The 22467-nt window shown below is 39.1% G+C and overlaps 1 protein-coding gene across 3 annotated transcripts in view; it reads left to right on the top strand.

The window, feature by feature from the left end:
• Positions 1-22467, top strand: part of LOC125895518 (carboxyl-terminal PDZ ligand of neuronal nitric oxide synthase protein-like) — a 260775-nt gene that overhangs the window by 74557 nt on the left and 163751 nt on the right. For 2 of the 3 annotated variants that reach the window (XM_049587420.1, XM_049587419.1), the window contains exons 3-4: positions 8209-8301; positions 16252-16310. In XM_049587420.1, coding sequence (XP_049443377.1) covers positions 8209-8301; positions 16252-16310 — 152 coding nt within the window. The remainder of the gene's footprint in view (positions 1-8208; positions 8302-16251; positions 16311-22467) is intronic. The other variant, XM_049587422.1, reaches the window with a different exon arrangement.

Raw genomic sequence — 22467 nt, 5'->3', positions numbered from 1 at the left:
TTCCGATGTTGAGAGCTTAGTGTGATATAAAATACCCCATAAAATAGGAACACTTAAATGAGATCACATTAGTGATACTGCTTTGTGAGATCTTGAAATATAAACACTGAAAGCTCACATCACTTAATACTGGACTGATTATGATCCAGCTGATCCTGAACAACAGCTATTAAAATGGCAGACACACACACACACAGGGCAATGTTTGTTGCCTTTGTGCTGGGTTGTTCTACCCAAGGACTTTATATTTCTCCAACAGGTTAAGTTTATTCAGAAATAGATTCCACCTCTTATTTTTGTAAAACATGCAGAAAATGAAGGCTGTTCTGAAAACATGAATTACAAACCACAGTTTTGGAGTTGCGTAAGTATAAACATAATGCACTCTAGGTTGTATTTATTTGTGATGCCTAACAATTTCATTGAAATGAAGGACTTGACGTGCAGAGGCCTTCACTCATGTTAATCTTCATCTCAGCAATTTTGTTTCCCTCCCTCCCTTTCCCTGCTTTTTGACTTCCTCTTTTGTCAGAAATGATTGAGGATGCAGCTGAAATGACAATTCTGACAAACTGATAAATTTAATAGTTTTTAGGTGCAAACTCAGGAGGCTCATCCGGCAGAGACATTAGGGATTATCCTAAATGACCTAAACGGTGTTGTGAGCTGTTATCTGTGCTCATTAAAACACCCCGTCTGGTGTAGAGGTGCTGCATTTGAGGAAAAGTCAGACTGAATAAATTGCCATTTATGTAAAATGAATGCCTGCACGATTTCCTCAAGTGCAGCAGTTTCTGTGCTACAAGTGTTTTAATTACATGCATTCACATTCTCATATTATACAGATAGATGCAGTGGTGATATTATAAATCATTTTGCTGCTGTATCTTGGAGTGGAATCTGAAAGCATAAGGAGAGTGTTGGCTGTGTTGTGGTTGATGTGGATCCAATGATGGAGCCATATCAGACAGGAATAGACAGACTTATTAGAGTTAAGTGCTTTCTGTCGAATTACACCGCATACACTTAGCCAGGCAAACCCCGCACCAAATCTGTTAAATTGCAGCTGTAATCATCTCTGTGGAGGTCAATCATGCAATCCATCAAGCATACCAACGTTTAAATCTTGCATGTGCAGCACAGTTAACATTATATCAGATTACAACACAGCCATAAAACCACTCATAAAACTCTGATATGTAAACATTCATTCACTTTGAGACTTGAGAATAATGGCTGAAGTGCCTCAGTTTACTCTTTATTATATTATGAAAATATATTCTGTGAAATGGAGTGTGTGTGTTTGTGCATTTTCTCCTTGTTGAAGCTATCAACAGGTTGTTGAGTACAGTGGTTAAAATAATATGCCATTGTTTTCCAGCACGATCCTTTTGTACCAAACGATTAGCAACACTTTATTTCCTGTAGATTATGCTACTGGAGATACCTGCATCATTATTACAGTCCACTAGTGTCAATGAAAAAATGAATCATCCTCCTCCTCATCAGTATACAAACTGTGATTGCAAACAAAAATGAAAATGATCATCATTTCTGTTGTAGTGACTTTTCTTATATGAGCTTGTTTCTGTTATTGCTGCTAAATATTTGTCCTCACTTTAACGAACCTTGTACAGTTTATCTTAGAAAATGCTTCAAGGGATAGTTCACCCACACAATGACCGTTTGTGCATCAGTTTCACATCACGTTACCTTGAAATCATGAAGAAGATTTTGTTTCTTTGTTTGGCATGCCTCTGCTGTGAACGATGAGTTCAAAACCAGCAAACATTCTTCATGAAGTGAAGTAATCAAGGACCACATTTAACAAGAGCAAAACTATATCAAAACATCCATTTACAAACTTTCACACAACTCCTGCAATATAATCAAAGTCTTATTTATCCAGTCGTACTTCCCAAATACATGCATTTTCACTAAAACATAACAATTAAGCCAAAAATGGTCTCTCATGCCAGTGCCCAGGCATGCTCAGGGCATGCTACTCGTAGGCAGAAGTGTTTTTAATAGTAAGCATGTATTTGGGAATTATGACTGGATAATTTGATTATACTGCAGGGGTTGTGTAAGAGTTTGTAAACAGATGTTTTCATATATAGTATATATAGTTTTTTTGTTGTTAAATGTGGTCCATGATTAATTTAATTCAGAAGAATGTTTGCCTTTTTATGGATTCTCTGCACACCATGAAGGCATAGAAGAAAATTTGTTAGATTGAATTCATGAAGAAAACTTTTTCTTCATGAATTCAATCTAACAATGAGTAAAGTATGCCTTTAATATTATGAATCATCATCTGTGTTGTGTTAAATTATCAGTATAGCAGATATATAATGTCATCACAGATTTGGGTCGAAATTGATTTTCTAACTAATTGATTGTTCAGTAATTGTTTAATAGTTTTAGCACGCATAATTTTACAAAGCAGGCTGGGAGCTGCTGAGACATGGGGAATTATGGACCCCTCCTAGGACCCTTGGCAAACCTCGCACTTTGTGTCCCATCAGTCAACAAACAAACACACAGACGGCCAGCACTGTTGTGTAACAGTCAGCGGAGTTTGTAACCCAGGGTTGAGGAGCTGATTGTGTGGCTGCCCAGCTTTGTTAAAGCTCCTCGACTTGTTTTTACATGAAGTGATGCCGTCGCGGCCCTGAGTTCTGCATGCTGTCACCTCCTATTATACCGCTTCTGTTCACTCACAGTCACTTGTCAACATGCAGGCAGACATATTTCAGATGTTCTAGTTTTTATCTTACTCTGCAGCCTGGTATGAGTCAGGGGCACAACAAACAATTACTGATGACGTCGAAGGCTGGAAATCTGAATTATTGAAGATGACATTTGAATTTATGCCGATAAAATGATCTTCTCTGTATTCACTGAAATTAATTTTAAATAAACACAGATGCCCATAGTAAGGTAGTGTTTTCATATTAATACCATACTATGTTATTATTTATGGAACTGAAACAGGGCTCAAATAACTTTTTTTCTGTGTATATGCACTGGTGCATATAACTTTTCAAATTACATGCACAGATTTTTTTTTCTTTTTCACTAGACCATTTGTACCTCTTTCTCAGCACTTCTGCCATGGCCGCAGCTAGTTTGCCAACTCTCCTGTTTAGTCTGGTGTGAGATAGTCATCAAACCTAATAAAGATTTTTTATGGCTGTTCAAGTATGAGGAAATTATGAATGTTTTATTGTAAATTGAGCTTCATTTCCCTTCGATTTTATCAAAAACTCAGTAAAATAATTGTACGTGGTCGGGGTCATCTTGAACAGGGTTGCATGAAAAATTCCTTACAAACAAAACTAGGCTAATATGAAAACACTTTTGTCATATTAGGACTTGTTTGGTGACTTGACATATTCATCAAGACTCCAGGGAGTGAAACAGTAACAACATTAACAGACCCCCATCAAACTCCAAGCAGAGGCTGGCCTGATCGCAGTGTTTTACATGGTGCTGTTGATGCCGTGTGCTGCTCTGTCTTGTCTGGCAGTGTGCTGGCAGTGTTCTCATTTTGCACTGAGGTTATCAGTAATACATTTGTTTTTCACTGGGTGAAAAAATTACACATGACATAAGAGCATGTGAGAAGTTTCAGTTGCCTGAGTCTCGTGGACAGTGTGTAAGAGTGGGTTGAGACAGGGTAGCTGTCGTTTGAGCGCAGTATAGACCGGCGGTAATTCACTAGCCTTGTTCTCTGCTCAGGATGCCATCACCCCACTATATCTTTACATAGCAAGTATTAGTTTATTTTGCTATATTAATGCTCTGAATTTTGTATTTAGCTCCTTTTAATGACATTGTTTACATGCTAAAACATTTTTTTCCAAGAGTGCATACTAGAAGATATAATGTCTTTGAACAATGATGCTTAATTTGTGTTGGATTTTGTGTTGGCCTTGGTCATTGGATTACATCACCTTAAAGGGATAGTGCACCCATAAATGAATGTTCAGCCATTATCTACTCACTCATATGCCGAGGGAGGCTCAGGTGAAGTTTTAGAGTCCTCACATCACTTGTGGAGATCCTAGGGGAGAGGAGGTAGCAACAAAACTCCACACATAATTGAAACCATAAAATATCTCCATACTGCTCATCCATAGTGATGAAGTGTCCTGAAGTGTCCTGAAGCCCCAACATAAAAAGTTGTTTGGAAAAACGTCATTTGAACTCTGTTTTTAGCCTCATTGTAGCCTGTAGCTCTACAGTAACTGCCTCTCTGTGCACCGCACTCACATGTGCGCGCTTGCGCGAGACCAGCGAAAGCATGTGAACACACATGAACGCGGTGTCCATGTCTCACCGTCTTGTGCAAGCGTGCACACGTGACAGGACACTTGGATCACTACGGACGAGCAGTATGGAGATATTTTGTGGTTTCAATTATGTGTTTTTGGACGTTTGAATCTTGGGCGCCGTAAGCCTCCATTAGGTGGAGTTGTGTTGCTACCCACTCTCCCCTTGGATCTCTGCAAATGATGTGAGGACTCTAAAACTTCTCCTGACCCTCCCTCAGCATATGGTAGATAATGGCTGAATTTTCATTTTTGGATGCACTATCCCTTTAAGCTTTTGAAGTTTTATCTGAGCTACCCTTCCCTGCATGTCTTTGCTAGCTTTGACCAGCTGGGTGCTTTTATATTTTTAATAATTTACAAAAGAGTGATTAAATCAGGTTTTCTTTTAAGGTCTCAGCAATGATGAACTGAAAGCAATGTTCAAGGTTAAAATCTTGGAGTTCACTTTTCACATGAAAGATAAAAAAGAAATTAGTTATTTTCTTTATGTCATTGATACCTGCTCACTGTCTTCACAACTGAAGAACAGTGCTTCTGTAAAGCTTTTATAAACCTTCTTTACTGCTTTAGTCTTTTTTGCAACTTAATTTGAAAAATATTGAGTCAGTATTAAGTCCAGAGTGATACTATAGAGAACAGAGTGAAGGACATTCTACTGACAGAGGACGAATGACAGATTGATTGACAGCAAGCAGGTGGGAAAACATGACAGATAACATTCAAAAAAGTATCTTTATTCAGATTTGATTCAGAGGTGATGCAGTGCAAACACAGCAATAAACACTCTCTGACATTTTCTTTATAGCAGCAGCGTATGACATTGCAGATTTTGTGCCACCGGTGCTGCCAGAAACTTAGAATTTTGGCAGCTCCAAGTGATAACGCAAGGTCACTTGTCAAAGCTGAAAGAACTTCATTAAACTGAAAACCTGTGGTGGCATTGGTCAGCTAAATGTTTTTAGTGTTTGCAAGAGGTGGGAAAGTAAGTCAGCTTGTCTGAGCAGAGTACTGTCTCACTGCTGTTGCAGTTTTCTTGCTGTCTTAAGTTTCGATTTCTCACTTCCTTGCACTGAGCAGATTTCCCACGAGCATCAATACCTGAGATCGCAATTTAATCTGAGCAAACAAGGTGAATCTTGCAGCATCTCAGGGTGGAATGCTTTATGACTTTGACTCATATCACAGTTGCTTTTCTGCATAAAAACTGCTGGCTAGGGCAGCATAAATGAGTGTCCACAATAACGTATCACCCAGCAGGACATGCTAACTTGCCAACTCTGTGTGAGTGCTGATACACAGAAATAGACATACAGACGGCACTTGGAGCTAATGACTCTCCAGGCTACCGTGACAGGTGGTTCTATACAAGTCAATTACATCCCACTCATTCAGAATACCATCAACATGCAGAGGCTTGTGGGAGAGGGAGGTAGCCAGCAAGTATGTTTGCACGTGTCCTTGCACTCAATTATTAACACAGGATTCAGCATAAAAGCCACTTGATCCACCTTTTTACACCTGCTATGTATCTGATATGCAAACACTGTGTTTCCACATTGTATTGGCTGTGGTTGCCTGCTGCAGCGCTGTTGTTTGACAGAGCTCAAAGCTCCATTAGAGGTAGCAGAGACGATGGAATTTGTCTCAGTCTGACGTATGGTGTGTAAATTGACTGTGAAAGAGGTCTGCCGACCATGCTATGTTCATTCAGCAGAGCTGTTTGTCATTTTCTGTGACAAATCTATTCGTCATTAGTGTGAATTGGAGATGTATGGGAATGCCTGCTCTGTTATGATTTTTTTCAAATGGCAGTGTGTGGAAGAAGTACAACTCATTCAGTTTTCAAAGGAGCTGTATACAGCATTCAAAGCATTAAGGGCATAGTTCAGATCTTTTGAAGTGGGGTTGTGTGAGGTACTTATCCGTAGTAAATGTGTTTTATACAGTAAATGCTGGTCGGCACTTGCCCAGTTTGCAAAAGCTAGCAAGACGACTGACACAGAAACTAAGCAATGAAGGAGGCAGCAACAAAACGTGTTTTAGCCACCTAAATAAGGTTCCACTTAAAAGTAGGCCTAATCATTATCAGTTTTAGTGTACACTATATTTAGAATATTTTACCACTTTACCTTGTCGCCGGACAGCGATTTAATTTAATCTGAAGCTGTAATTTGGTCTCTTAAATGCTGGAGTCCAAACAGTAATTTTATATCGCTGAACATTTGAGCTCCTGGTCTACCGCTGCCGTGATCAGCTAGGTCATTTGTGTAATTGTGTGGATTTTAATAGGGTTCAGATTCTCCAAAACTACACAATAATACAAACTAACAAACTGATAATAATAATAATAATAATAATAATAATACATTTGAACTTTTACAGGTACTCATAGATGCTTTACATTGGTTAAAAACAATCACAAAAAAAGGTACAATAAAATACCCACAACATCATTCATCAAGGTAGTGGCAGAGCAGCAGCTTCCGTGCTTTGCGAGCTACAGGTATTGTTTTTCCTAATGAAGTCTGATGGCTTTGACGAGAACATAGAAGGCGAACTGAGGACATTATGGCTTCCAAGTCGGAACGGACTGTCTGCGGCAAGGTTAAGCAGTGAAAATATTCTCAACATAATGTACACTTAAACTATCATTGACTTTTTTCAGGTTGCTAAAATACATTTTGCTGCAGCCCCCGTCCACAGCAGTAGATTGCTTAGCTTTTGTATAGGTACTCCTGACTGCTTCAGAAAACTGTACCAATACACATCTGATTTATATAATACAAGACTATGGATAAGTACCTTATACATCTTTATGTCAAAAGATTGGACTGTCCTTTTATTATTGCAGCAAACAGCCATTTGCTATGTAACTCTGAATTACTGAATCAATACTCTGAATTCTTGATATGTTTTGAATGTCATATACAGCTCCTTTAAATATGTCTTGACTTGATTTGAGTGGTGAAGTTTATCTCTGGCACAAAGCAGCTTCACTCAAGCTGTTGGTCGGCAGTTAAGTGCTTGGCTCAAAGGAGTTTTACGGTCATTCAGTTGTTCCAGCAAACTGTGGATGGTCTCTTCTCAGTTCCTCAGTACTCTTCAGCCTTAACTCAACCTTAATACTTTTTGAAAGTTGACTAAATAGTGTCGTAGCACTGATTGTCAAAAACTGCACAGAAAGCTTGCATATAATTTTTGGCATGTAATAGTCTAAAATGTCTAGTTTGATGGTCATAACATGAAATGCTAGAGTAGGTGCAAATGATTAATAAAGGCCATTAATCATATTTGCTTACAATAACCCACAATTTAGTATGAGTCAGATTCAGAATGCAGCATATACAAACATTACCCTGTCTACAGCTAAATGTATAACCTACTAACCCAGAATAAATCCCAGTGAGACATTCCATCAGATGTAAAAGTGGTATTACATGACAGTGAAATGGGCAGGAAGACAGCAGTTTTTTTCAGATGGAAGCTGTTTTTCAAATTCTGTCATCTGTATCCAAAGGTGATTATGAAGGTCATTTTCTGTGGTCATGTTTTCAATCTCAGGCTGCATCAACTCCATGTTTATGATTCAGTCACAGCTCGCTATCTGATGGGAACAGAAAGAAATCATTCCATTGGCTCTGGTCATCTGTCGGTTTAAAACCCCTTTAACACAGAGAACAAAATGAACAGTTCTTTTCATCATGTTCTGATACTGTCCCTCAGTTATATAATGTTTTTTTGGGCAGCCAAACATGACTCATCGAACACACTGACCCATCTTCAAGTATTTGAGAAGCTCCAACAATATTACTGTCTACCTTAATCCCCCCAAAATATTAATATATCTCTTTCTGTCCTCTCTCTGCAGTATGAGTTCAAGGTGAAAAACATCAAGAAGAAAAAAGTCAACATTGTGGTGTCGGTAGACGGCGTGAAAGTTGCCTTGAGGAAAAAGAAAAAAGTGAGTGACCTTTTTTTTTTGAATTTGAACTCTATTCTCTCTCCTGTATTCAAGGATCTCCTCCTCGGGTGCGTTTTACGTGTTTTGGTTGTGTCATTTCAAATCAAAAGCAGGAGGTTTTGATCCTATGCAAGGGTATGGAAAATCCGAATATGTTTATACCAATGAACCAATGTCAATTTCTAGACTTAGACTTTCTATCTCATTATAACATGTAAAGTTTCTTCATGTAACCTTCTGTTCCTCCATTTCATTCTTGTGAGTGTGATACCTCAAGCCTTGGGGAAAACTTCAATTTTGCACAGATGTTCAGTTGGACTCAGCAATGAACTGATTAAATTTTATTGGTCATAGGTCAAAGTCCAAAGTCATTTTTACCTCGGATTTTTTTTCTAATTTGGCACAAACATCCACTTGGACTCAACAATGAACTTAATACATTGCGATGATCAATGGTCAAGGTCACTGTGACCTTGCATCTCAGTCTCGTGAATGCGATATCCCAAGAATGCTTTGAGAGCATTTCTTCCGATCTGTCTCCTTGGACCTAACAATGAATTGATTTAAGATTTAGTGGTCAAAGGTCAAGGTCACTGTGACGTTGTCAGTCACATTTTTGTGAACGTGATATGTCAAGAACCCCTTGAAGGAATCTTTTCAAATTTAGCACAGACATCCACTAGGACTCAGTGACAAAATGTTTAGAACTTGTAGGTCAGACATCAGTGTTACTGTGACCTTGCGTCATTCTCATTCTTGTGAATGCAATATCTTAGGACGCCTTAAGGGAATTTCCTTAAATTTGGCACAAACATCTGCTTGGACTCAAGACTGAACTTATTAGAATTTGGTGGTTGACGGTCAAAGTTCAAGATCACTGTGACCTCTTGAAACATGTTTTTGGTTGTAACTCAATAATTCCCTTGAACAAATGACATTATATATTCTAAAGAACAACAGTCAATTTCATAGAGACATCATAATGTTTTGCAAGAACCCTTCTCTGGCTAATACGTCATAACTCAAGAACAGAAGGGGAGACATTTTGTCATATGCTGAAATGGTGACACTAATCTGAAACTGTGCTGATTGAGTAGATCTTCTGTGCTGCCGGTGGGGAACATGTTTGTGAAGCATCCAGGCTGATTTTTTTGTATATTTTTTGTTTTTTATTTATATATACAGTACAGGCCAAAAGTTTGGACACACCTTCTCATTCAATGCATTTTCTTTATTTTCATGACTATTTACATTGTAGATTCTCACTGACGGCATCAAAACTATGAATGAACACATGTGGAGTTATGTACTTAACAAAAAAAGGTGAAATAACTGAAAACATGTTTTATATTCTAGTTTCTTCAAAATAGCCACCCTTTGCTCTGATTACTGCTTTGCACACTCTTGGCATTCTCTCCATGAGCTTCAAGAGGTAGTCACCTGAAATGGTTTCCACTTCACAGGTGTGCCTTATCAGGGTTAATTAGTGGAATTTCTTGCTTTATCAATGGGGTTGGGACCATCAGTTGTGTTGTGCAGAAGTCAGGTTAATACACAGCCGACAGCCCTATTGGACAACTGTTAAAATTCATATTATGGCAAGAACCAACCAGCTAACTAAAGAAAAACGAGTGGCCATCATTACTTTAAGAAATGAAGGTCAGTCAGTCCGGAAAATTGCAAAAACTTTAAATGTGTCCCCAAGTGGAGTCGCAAAAACCATCAAGAGCTACAACGAAACTGGCACACATGAGGACCAACCCAGGAAAGGAAGACCAAGAATCACCTCTGCTTCTGAGGATAAGTTCATCCGAGTCACCAGCCTTAGAAATCGCAAGTTAACAGCAGCTCAGATCAGAGACCAGATGAATGCCACACAGAGTTCTAGCAGCAGACCCATCTCTAGAACAACTGTTAAGAGGAGACTGTGTGAATCAGGCCTTCATGGTCAAATAGCTGCTAGGAAACCACTGCTAAGGAGAGGCAACAAGCAGAAGAGATTTGTTTGGGCCAAGAAACACAAGGAATGGCCATTAGACCAGTGGAAATCTGTGCTTTGGTCTGATGAGTCCAAATTTGAGATCTTTGGTTCCAACCGCCGTGTCTTTGTGAGACGCAGAAAAGGTGAACGGATGGATTCCACATGCCTGGTTCCCACTGTGAAGCATGGAGGAGGAGGTGTGATGGTGTGGGGGTGTTTTGCTGGTGACACTGTTGGGGATTTATTCAAAATTGAAGGCACACTGAACCAGCATGGCTACCACAGCATCCTGCAGTGACATGCCATCCCATCCAGTTTGCGTTTAGTTGGACGATCATTTATTTTTCAACAGGACAATGACCCCAAACACACCTCCAGGCTGTGTAAGGGCTATTTGACCAAGAAGGAGAGTGATGGAGTGCTGCGGCAGATGACCTGGCCTCCACAGTCACCGGACCTGAACCCAATCGAGATGGTTTGGGGTGAGCTGGACCGCAGAGTGAAGGCAAAGGGGCCAACAAGTGCTAAACACCTCTGGGAACTCCTTCAAGACTGTTGGAAAACCATTTCAGGTGACTACCTCTTGAAGCTCATGGAGAGAATGCCAAGAGTGTGCAAAGCAGTAATCAGAGCAAAGGGTGGCTATTTTGAAGAAACTAGAATATAAAACATGTTTTCAGTTATTTCACCTTTTTTTGTTAAGTACATAACTCCACATGTGTTCATTCATAGTTTTGATGCCTTCAGTGAGAATCTACAATGTAAATAGTCATGAAAATAAAGAAAACGCATTGAATGAGAAGGTGTGTTATTTCTAGGAGCAGATAAAGGTGTTTAACTGGTGTTAAGTCTTGCCAAAAATATTAATTTATCGATACATATCCATTCTGAATATGAATGAATGAATTCTGCTCTCTCTTACTGTTAATGTTTACTACAGTTATTCTGCTTTTCTCTGCTACTATCCAAGAAAAGAAAAGTCATTGTCTTCATTTTGTAGTCTTTATTAATTTATATAATAATCTTTATCAAGTCAAATATCAATATTTTTCAATGTATTGTATCAAAGTTAGGTATTCCAGTATTTAACACTACTGGTATACCCTGGTGATACATGGAATATTAAGTATTTTTGTGCTAGCTAACTACATCAGCTATCTTGAGTAACAACTGTTACCACAGTTTACTGGACTGTCATGACTCCAGGTGCCTCTGGCTATTTTGTTTGTTTTGTGTTTGATGATATATCATCTCTTATTACAGAAGATGAAGCTGCTGAGCCCGTTGAACAGTGTATAGATTATACTTTGGTTGGTTTGTTTTCTTACTCAGCTGTTTTACACATGTACACCTTAAAAAAATACTGCATTTCAATCATGCCTTGAGGATATTTGGTGCTAAATCAGGCACTTTAAAGAAGCAGTCCAGATGCATTTCCTGCATCTTGTATGTGGCAGGGGGTGGTGATCGATCCTCATCTTGATTAGACGGCAGGCAGAGGTGAGAATGGAGACATTGTGAGGGCAGACAAAGGGCCTGAGAGGAATCGAAAAGTACTGGGAAAGTTGTAGAAGAAAAGAGGAACAGATGCTGAAGAGTAAAGAGATGGGATAAAAAAAGAGATGAGCGAGTTAAAAGATGAGAAAAGAGCGAAGAAAAAAACCATGGAGTTGGGGAGTGCGGAGACTAGAGACAAGTGGATCTGTGTTTCCAGGTGTGGTGACAGCCGTAATCCGCAGAGACAGACTGGAGTCGACTTCACCTGCCTAGAATCACAGAGAGTCTGACAGGTGGATGGAAACAAAGGAAAGTCACTTAGTAGTGCCGTCCATTCTCCTCACCACGCATTTACTTTTTCATCTCAATTCATTAATCCAGACATGAAACCATTCACTGTTTTTCAAGGCTCCTGCTGTTCTGCTGGACTCTAAAATATACTTAATATTTAATATAACAGAAGTGACTGTCAACCTTCATCTTGTTTTTAACTGTTGCTCTGTTCAGACAGATTATACTGTATGTGCAGGGCCAGAGATTCTTGTTGAATTGTTTTATCAGCTTGAATATTGGTGGGGAGAGCTCAAAAATCTGAGTGCCTCTTGACAACTGATGGCTGTGACAACCATCCACTCAGAAGTCACATTTCCTCATCACAGGAAATGAATAGACCCCTGATGACTTATTGATCTTTTTGGATTGAGTGTGGAGTTGAGATGCAGATAATAGCCCCCTTTGAATTCAGCACAAAGCTGCTGCATTAGCTAGGTTTCCACTAAAAATGTCAAATGTAATGAATTTAAATGGAATGCGACATTTTAATAAGCATCTATTAGAATTCATGATCTCAATAATTTTTATTTTAGTGCTGCAGCTTGAAGAAGGACATCTGTTGAAAAGGTCTGGCTTCCCCACACAGTCATGAAAGACTATAATTAGTATATATTAGCCAATCAGCTAATTTACATACAAGATGGCTGATTTGTATATTGAGGATTTCTCTATTGCTTGTATGTAACAAAGGGAGATGCATTGACCTTAACTTGTGATTACAAACAGATGTACATCACAAATATACATTAGTGTCTCATTAAATGGAGGCTTAATGGAGTTGTCTAAATGTTCCTCAAAGGAGCACTCTATTCATTACACCAATATAAATGCTGTGTTATGTAGGTATGTGCTTTCTTTTGTGTGTGAACAGTAATGGATGTGGATGGTACATGATGTTAAGAATATGTTGAATATTACTTCCATTACCCTATCTGACAGCCAAGGCTCATGGGTATTGTAGTTTTGCCTGCCATCTGCCATCTTAAGCACAACATTCAGTGAAAGATACCATTAAAGAAAATATTTAAATTGAAATTTTAAATGGGGAAAGGTAAGGAACCAGTGTTTCCTCCCACTTTATTATGCTATGTGTCCTATTTTGTTTTTAGATTAAAGGTATTCCAATCTAAAAAGTTCTGAACAACACATACTGTGGGATTGATCCAGGTCAAACCCAAAACTGGACTATGTGATTAAATCCAGTTTGAGGATCATTTGTTATTTTGAACAACCCATTTTCAAGATTTGATTCAATTCGATCACAATCCAATTAGATTGCTTCTGAACAACTGGGTCGTGGTCCATCAAGAATAGGGTTGACTATCTGTACTCGGTCCCTTTTAAGGTATTGACCCAAACAACCCAGTGCCAAGTAGTATTGAAACTTCAGACGATACCTGCATTTGATACTTTTTGAATCCACATTAGGCTTTGGCCATATCCCAGTAGTATGGTGAATCACGGTATTAAAAATCCCCAACACTATAATTGTCAACACTCTCAAAAAAGAACAGGCAATTCTCTTTCTACCAGACTCATTATATGTAGTGCACAACATGCGCCACCAGAGGTCACTCTGCAATGGTTGTCGGGACAAAGTCACAGAACTCCGGCTAGCAACAGCACAGAGATCGTAGGGGAAAAGGCATATTTTTACATGTAATTCTTGGAATTAAGGGATTATTTTTGACCAAACCAGAGTGGGTGATTGTTGTAGCAGTGGACTAACTAACTAAATGACTAACAAGACTAACAAAGAAGGTTTTGGTGAGTTTTATTTTGTGTCTGTGGAGTGGATGAAGTGTGTTTTACCCTGAGTTAAGGCAGTTAAGCTAACGTCAATCGGTCCGAGTTTGGTGAAAGAGAGACTTGAAATTAATAGGTGCATGGTTGTATGTCCCTTAATAAGGAAAAAAGGTGTAATAATATAACTTTATTGGAATGTTGTAATTCTGTGTATTTATTAATGTAAAAGCTGGGGAGCTTGGGCCGAGGGTTAGCATATACTGTCATGTATCATATACCCAGTGTTGGGAATGTTACATTAAAAAAGTAATTAGTTATAGTTACAAGTTACTTTCCCCAAAAAGTAACTGAGTTAGTAACTGAGTTACTGCACTATAAAAGTAACTAATTACCTGGAAAGGTAACTATAGTGTTATTTTTTTATAAAATACATCAAATATGTCACCCCACCTTAATGGAACTGTATGTAATGAAACTCAACATTGAATATGTTAAATGAATGAAATTTACGCTTAATAGAATAAATCATTATCATAAAACATTGTACACTTATCTACACTACACTGCACTGTTGTGTGTGTGTGTAAGAACCTCAATTAATCGCGCAATTTAAATGTGAAAAGTCTCATTGACTGACCGTCACCTGTGTGTGTGTGTGGAGAAGGAGGGTGCGGAGGCAGCAGAGCTGTGGAAACATCCTGCAGTCTGGCATACTATCATGCATTTAACTTACACATTAGACAGATACATAGAGAGAAAGGCGACGTTTAGAGAGCTAGCCCAAATAAGCAACTCCACTTTAGAAGCAAGCCCAAAAAACCACAACCCGCGACTACCAATATTTGTAAGCGACTTCACAAGAAAACAAGCCCAAAGTTGCGGCTAATAAGCAGACCTGACAACCCTGCTTGTGTGCTTGTGAATACCCTCCCTACTCTGCCTCTGATTGGTTTATGATGAAATTTTACTCTCCCTAAGCTAATCATCATCACTTATGCTCCCCCCTCACCAAAGAAGAAAAACTTTAGTACTCCGCTGAGAAGGAGCTTGCATTGGTGAAAGCCGCTTCAGTGAACTCAAGTAAAGCCGAGTAACAGCACATTTTATTGTGAGTAACGGTAACGGCGTTATTATGGGGGAGACAGTAACTTTTTGATTACTCTTGGTTACTGAAAAAAGTAGCGCCCTTAGTCCCATCACTGCATGTACCCCAGTGAAATTATGAATTTTTTTTTTTTTTTTTTTTTTAAAAGGACTACTTGTATATAAAGTGTTTTTCAATAGATGCAATGTGTGATTGGCCCACTACCACAGTAGCTACAACTCATACAGTCTGGTGAAGTTGAGCAAGTTGTATTTGATGGATTTGGCAGTTCAAAGTGCCGAGATGCCACCAAAATGTTTGAAAATATGGCTATACTTACTACACGCCAGTGGCATCGGGTGGAATTTTACTAAAGTAAATGCTTCCCAAAAAAGGTATTATTTGACATATTCTTTTGGCATAGGTATCACTTTAAGGGTATTGGTATTAGTACTGGTATCACAAGTTTTTGAACAATACCCAACCCTAGTTAAGATCCGCTCTGACTGTTGTGACTGAATTCATCGCATCCTGGTGTGCTTTCCATTGCTCCATTGTGGATCAGGTTCAAAATTATAGAGCCATGAAAACTTCTACTTTTCTTGTCTGAAAACAAACCAAGAGAGAGAGATGTGATGGAAGTGATTTAAATGAATGTCCTTTCCTGTGTTGTATTGTCTGATAAGGTGCATATTAAATCCATCATCGAAGACTCAAAGTCAAATTAACTGCCGGGCTAGAATAAAAGGCCGGTCGATAGATGGATGTTTGCTTCCACCTGTTTTCTCATCTTGTTTGGCTCCCTGGCCCGAAAGCTGAAATGTCAAGTGTGACGGTCAGCAATCTATTTACATCTCTGAGTGCGTCGGAGCCAATGAAAGACTGGAGATGGCAGTGATTGAATGACTGAGTCAACAAAGCTCTGTGGAGATTGAAATCAATATCGTAATTTCTCCGTGCTCATGTGTTGACATTTTGATTGTGACATTAAACTGGAAGGTAGATTTAAACAAAAGGACAGACAAAAGGAAAATATAAATAAATGTCTCAAAGACGGAGATGTTCTAATAATATCTACACCAGTAGACAAACTCTGATGCAGTTCACTCTTGATTGTGAAATGAGAGACATAAGTGTTTATTAAATAAAATTTCCTATGAATAAGATACACTTTTGATTTAATGTTCTATTGTCCAGTTAAGGAATATTTCCTCACTTCAGTCTAAACCTCTATGTATGAAAAAGCTTAAATTCAGTGTCAATTTACAGTTTGTTTGTTTGTTTGTTTTTTGTTTTAAAATTTCAACAGAAAAAGGAGTGGACGTGGGATGAGAGCAAGATGATGGTGATGCAGGATCCCATTTACAGGTAAGCAGGGCACAAGGTTTATTTTGTACATAGCATTTTTAATTCTCTTTGTGTAATGACTTATGGTTCATTGGGCCTTTTCCAAACAAATTTTCCAAACAAAATTTTAATCCAAACTTGATTAAATACACTGTGGTGATGCAGGAAATGAGAATCTTTTGTCTCTGTCACTGCAAGCGTTGACATCTTGGAGAAAGAAGGATATTGTAACTGGTTGATTATAACTTCTACTGACTCCAGGGCAGAGCAGCACAAAGATTTCACAAGAATAGATGAGTTATTAGGAAGTGTTATAGACATGGGAGAGTAGAGGACCACTGATAACACAGAGTACAGACATGCAGTCAGATGTTCTTTTTTATTGTGGCTGAACAATAAATTAATTTCTTTTTAATATTGCATTTTGAGAAAAGGCAATTTATCCCAAGCCACAATAAAGGCAATTTGAAATAATCATTTTAATAATGCATGTAATAAATGAGTAAATTGATGATAATAAAAACAAGTTCTGAAATGTGAAACTGTAACATTACCATTTCGACACAGGGTTTTCAGTTTCAGAATCCTGAACCATTTGGAACATTATCAGATCCATTGTTCATTGTTCAGCCACTGAAAACACCACAAAACTTCATCATGTAACATCTCATCCACTCTTTTTGAGTGTCAAAACTTAGCTAACCCAGTCTCCCATTTGACAAGCCAGTACTGTTCTCACAAGTTTTTGTAACAACACATTTCTATCAAAACCACAGTGTGATGTTTTATCCACAGCCCAAGCAGTTACAAAGAGGCTGACATAAATAACAGATTTCTACAAGGGGACTTGGGTTTAAGGCATTTAAGTTTCTCATTATTAGGGTTTGGACCCTAGCATGATATTTCTGCGAATAATGTTAGTGATATTTATAAAACTTCCAAACCTCTGAGTAAGACCAAATCTCAGATTTTTGTGGAGCGATTCAAAAGTCTATTGCTCTGAAGAATGACTGTTTTCTTAGATACAAGTTAAATGGACAAATTCAAAAGCACTTTTCATTTCTTTTAGCTTAAGAGGTGTTGTTAGACTTTGGACAGAGCCAGACTAGCAGTTTCCCCTGCTTCCACTTTTTATGCTGAGCTATGTTAACCACATCTGAAATCTAGCTTTGTGCTCAAAACACAGATTTGTATCAATCTTCTCATCTGTTGAACTGTTGAACTATTCCTTTAAACTGCTGTTGTAGAGTGGTGAGTTTATCATGCAGTATTTCTAGACCACAGACTGTAAAAGATGGCAAATGCATCTCCACAAACTCCCACTGTTCAAAAATGAAGTCAAAATATCCTGGATACTGCTGCGCCATCTTACACTGGTGACATCATTTGGAGTCAGAGTCTGAGCAATAGCGATATCCGCGGTATTGAGTTCCTGCCCCTACAACCGTCAGACCAGTCGCAAGCAGCAGCATTAATCGTGAGCATGCCAAATTATACACACAGATGTTAATCATGATGTCAGACTACCCAAACTTACTAAAATGACAAAACAACAAAATGTGTTTGATGTTCTGGCCTCACTTTGGGGAGCTGTCATGTCGTCCATCTTTTTTTACAGTTTTTGTTATAGACAGCCTGGACTGTACTGCTAGGTGATATTTGCCAACTAGCTACCGTATATTAGCTACCCAGATGTTTGGAACCCTGCCTTGCTCCAAACTAACCCTTCATGCTATTATGAAAAGTGTTTTGTTACTTGCCTGCTACTTGTGAGCAGACATTTAAGATAAAAAGCATCTTATTCACTCTGAATAATGGTCTGTAATGTTGGCTAACAACTTGGCTAACTGAGCTAACTGAGCTAACATGCTAGCAGTAGTTACAACTGGTCTGATTAAACACACAAGCTGGTAGGTTAAGGTGGCAGTGAATTAGTTCAACATATTTTTTTATATTCTAAATATGGAAAATATCGTTGTCTGTGAACCTGTTTAACAATGTTAATTGCAGGCTGAATAAAAGGGATAACAAGAAGGCAGAGTCTGACTGAAAAATGTTATACTGCAGAATGAATATCAGACTTCAAAGGGATGAGGAACCCTTGTTTAGCTGTAAGATCAGAATTAGGATTGAGGGACATGACCAGGTTTGTTTTGTTCGTGAAAAAGAGTGAATTTAATCAATGAAAAGACCTCATGAGGAAAGAATTACAGGGACTTGTGTGTGTTTGTGTGTGTGAGAGAGAGTGAGTGTATGTTAGTGAGTTCCAGAGTGACATCCCTACACTCTGTTCCAATTCACCGGCCTGTAACCATAAGGTCCAGTTCATTCAGTCCAATTGCCGCAGGGTTATAATCCTTTGATTTAAACTCGTACCGCAGTCTGTTGTTGTTAGGAGAGAAATGCCACACACACACACACACACACACACACACACACACACACACACACACACACACACAGAGTGCTTGTGAATTGGTGTCTCAGACAGATTCATTGAGAAATGAGAAGAATACTTAAAGACGTCTACACCTTTAATCTCTCTCTAGGCACGCGCGCGCACGCACACACACACACACACACAGACACACACACACACGCGCACGCGCGCGCAGTCACATAGGCATTTGGGGAAACCAGTGAAGGGTGTATGACTAAACACTCATATTCTATAGAGTAGCTTAAAGAAAGCTGAAGACTGGTTTAGCCACAGACACACGCAGTTCATATTCTGTATTGAATGAGTCATACTTTATCCTCTCTTTCTCAGTACCCTTCTTACACACACACAGACACACACATGCTGACACTCTCACTCCCAGGCGGGCGCAGCTCAGAAGTGCATCCAGGAGCCCAGTTGGAGCTTCGGGCTTTGGAAATGATTCTGTCAGAAAGATGGATTTTGCTGGGCTGTTTGTGTAAGCATCTCTGAGCTTAGAAATTCTGAAAGATTTTGTTTGGTTGGGGTTGCTTTAGCTTGTCCCGCTCGTCTCAGCCTTGTGCACAGTTTTTAATATTACAGTCACAAAGTTATCCCGCAGGAGGAGGCTGGGGAGGAGGGCGACGTGAAGCAGAGTACAATGGGTAAACCCCATCGATCATTCACTGTCATCTGCTGAGCTGTGTCTGACAGATCCTGATGACATCTCATCTTTTCTGTTCAGCCAAGTCACAAAATGACGGTCCAAAGAGTCGGCTCACTCATTGTATATTTGGCCTCTGCCACGTAAAATGGCACCTCTACTCTTTTTACTTGGAGGGCAAAGATTTACAATTTACATACACATATGAATCTGTTGATGTAGCAGAACCTGCACTCAGGTATTCTTTAGGTATTATCGATTCCTATTGTACTTATAAATCATACTTTAAGTCACCTCCTTGTTTGATTAATTCATTCATTCATTCTTGGTAATTATTTGAGGGGGAAAAAAACAAAAAACAGAACACAGTATGTAGATAACAAAAACAACACTTAGATCTGCATCCAGGATGCTGAACAGTCATAGATGAGGAGGTATTTTTGACTTTATTTTGTTTCCCCTACATATCTCCACTCACCAATCTCTATCAAAAGTCAGGCAACAGTAACAGAATTGGCACATCTGCTTTGGTTGAAGCTGTAATAAATGCGGTTGCTTCTTTGCAGTGCAAGAGTTCAGTCATGTTACTTTCAGTCAAGTACCATCCAGAGTGCACCAAGGTCATAGTCTTAAACATTCATTCACAATTCTTGTTGACTCTGACGTGACTGTGACCTGTTCTCTATTGACAAACTTGTCAAGTAGACTGGCCTTGACTGGCATTGTGAACCCGAGACACCTTGTGAAAAGAAGGCAGACTTGGACTGAACAGCTGAAAACCACCTGGTGTCTGCCAAGTTAGCTTGGTGGCTAACTTGTATTTTTTATGCAGTTGAATTTAGGTCTAATTTGGTACTGACAGTCTTTGCCTTTTAGAAAGCACTCACTGCTTCATATCGACAAGAGTCAGTAGTTTCAAAAAGATGTACCCAGAGTTTTGAGCACCTGATGTTGTCTGCTATATTTAAAATGGGGATGCAGGATACAGTTTATTTTTAGCCCATACTGATGACCAATAATTACCTGCTTCTCTTGGCTGATATCAGTAAGATAACTGAATTTTTTGCTTTTTATATTTTAAAAAGAAGTTTAACCTGTAGTTCATGCACACCTGAGAGTAAGAGGAAAGTGAGAAAATATGGATGATTCAATATTCTATGGCCCTGACCTAACCATATCTAGTTGACATCACCATTGGCAACAGAACAAAAACAAAGACAAGTGCTGACTCTTTCAGTGTTAATTTCTTTTTTCTTTTCTTGCAAAGTATATCAAAAACATCCCAAATATACTTTGTTTTTTTATGGAGCATCTTGCCTGAAATATCTTAATTAAATGCTTTGACATAATCTCTCAAAACAGACTCGTAAACATGTTATACACTAGTAATTGAAACATCAAGTAAAGTAAAGAGACAAGAGACTACTGCTGTGGGTGGTGTGAGCTCTGTGCCGGGGACAGTTGGTAAGAGTCCGCCCGCACACACATAGTGACGGGGCTAACTGTAGCATCACACACCTAGTGGTACCGAAATAGTTAGTAATGGGTTAAACCACAGGGTCGAGCCTTTTTGGTGTAAGTTTGTTGGGAATGTGTAAAGGCTTGGTGTTGTGAGCCGCTGCTGCTGTTAGCTTGTGCTAACTGGTCAGACACTGAGCATTGGTCGTGAGGATAGCAGCCCTGGAGACGTCCTTCAGCGTTGTGTCTAACCTGTTAAACAGCAGCAAGAAGTGTGCTGATCTATTTTTGGCTCTCCAGTCAGCGTCAGCGCTGCGCTTGTATTTCTTTTACGTCTTTGTGTTAATTGGCAGCTCACAAACCAACTTGAAAGTTATACCACCACCTGCTGTGTCAGGGTGTGTAGATGGTGCTCTCTTAAAGTCAATGAAAGCAGACTGGCTTGGTAATGTTAAAGCTAAAATATACCTGCATTGAGATATGTGTAATCTGTATCATTAAACACAACGAAAATGCATGTCATATATAGAGTAGGTTCAATCTGTCTGTATACAACATTCACATGCCATAGGTACGTTGAGAGAGTTATTGGTCGCAATCGCCGACAGTGTTTCCTTGCTGAGCCACAGCAGAGGGATACGTCCTGGCCCCATTCCCGTACAGAACACAGTCTCAATACGCAACACTACCAGAGGCAGGTGTTAATTCAGTAAGTGTCCCACCTACTGTGGAAAAACCCTGAGTCATGCCAAATGAGAGAAACAGTGAGTCCCTTAACCTTGTTCTGTTATCAGTCAGTGTGTCCTCAGGTGGCCTTGACTGATTAGTTTCAATTAATAATCGGCTACATTCCTCTATGAATACATGTTACATTTCAGCTGTGCACTTCCCACAGGTCACATCATAACCAAACAATTGTAACTACTGTGATATCTATGTCCTTGGCTTCTTTCAAAGTTACGTTACACTAGAAGTTAATTTGTTGTCAATATGCAAGGAGTGCAGTTTATAACTCTCAGCTTGAGTATCGCATATCCAGATTTTATTTGAAAAGTGACCCCATGGCGTGTGCTGTCTAGTTAGAGAGGCGAAGAAAGATGAACCTGTAAATGTAAATGTGGGGAAGATTTAGCACGTGTGTCTGCCTCATATCGTTAAAGTGCAAATCAGAAGGCTTCCCCTGGCCACTGGAAATCTCCATGTGAGAAAATATAGTGTGAATGTAACCTTTTGCTGATGCCTTTGAATTAATGCGGCTCATAAGATAAAATGATACATATTCACATTTGGCTTTTCAAATGCGGGGAGAACATGCATATCAAAGTGTTTTAAATGCTCCTGTGTGGGTTTTTCAGATTCACAGCGGCTGGACGCCGTATGTCTAAATCATTTGGGAGGGTTAAGCGGAGCGCTTTGCATTTCTTCTCTGCATTCCTTTTCATCTCCAGCCAGTTTTTAGCTGGAGCTGCTGGCTCACTGCCACTGAGGCTGCTGTCCACTACCTCCTATTCAACATCAGTGCTGGCAGGGTTGCACTCAAATGCATTTACGCATTTACTTGTAAACATGGCTAAGGACACTTGGTTGTTCCACTAACTTCATTTATTAGTTGCTTACTATAAAGCAGATGTAGCCCA

This window comes from Epinephelus fuscoguttatus, linkage group LG10, assembly GCF_011397635.1.
Source record: "Epinephelus fuscoguttatus linkage group LG10, E.fuscoguttatus.final_Chr_v1".
In the NCBI taxonomy this organism is placed as follows: Eukaryota; Metazoa; Chordata; class Actinopteri; order Perciformes; family Serranidae; genus Epinephelus; species Epinephelus fuscoguttatus.
This window is presented reverse-complemented; position numbering and strand designations above follow the sequence as displayed.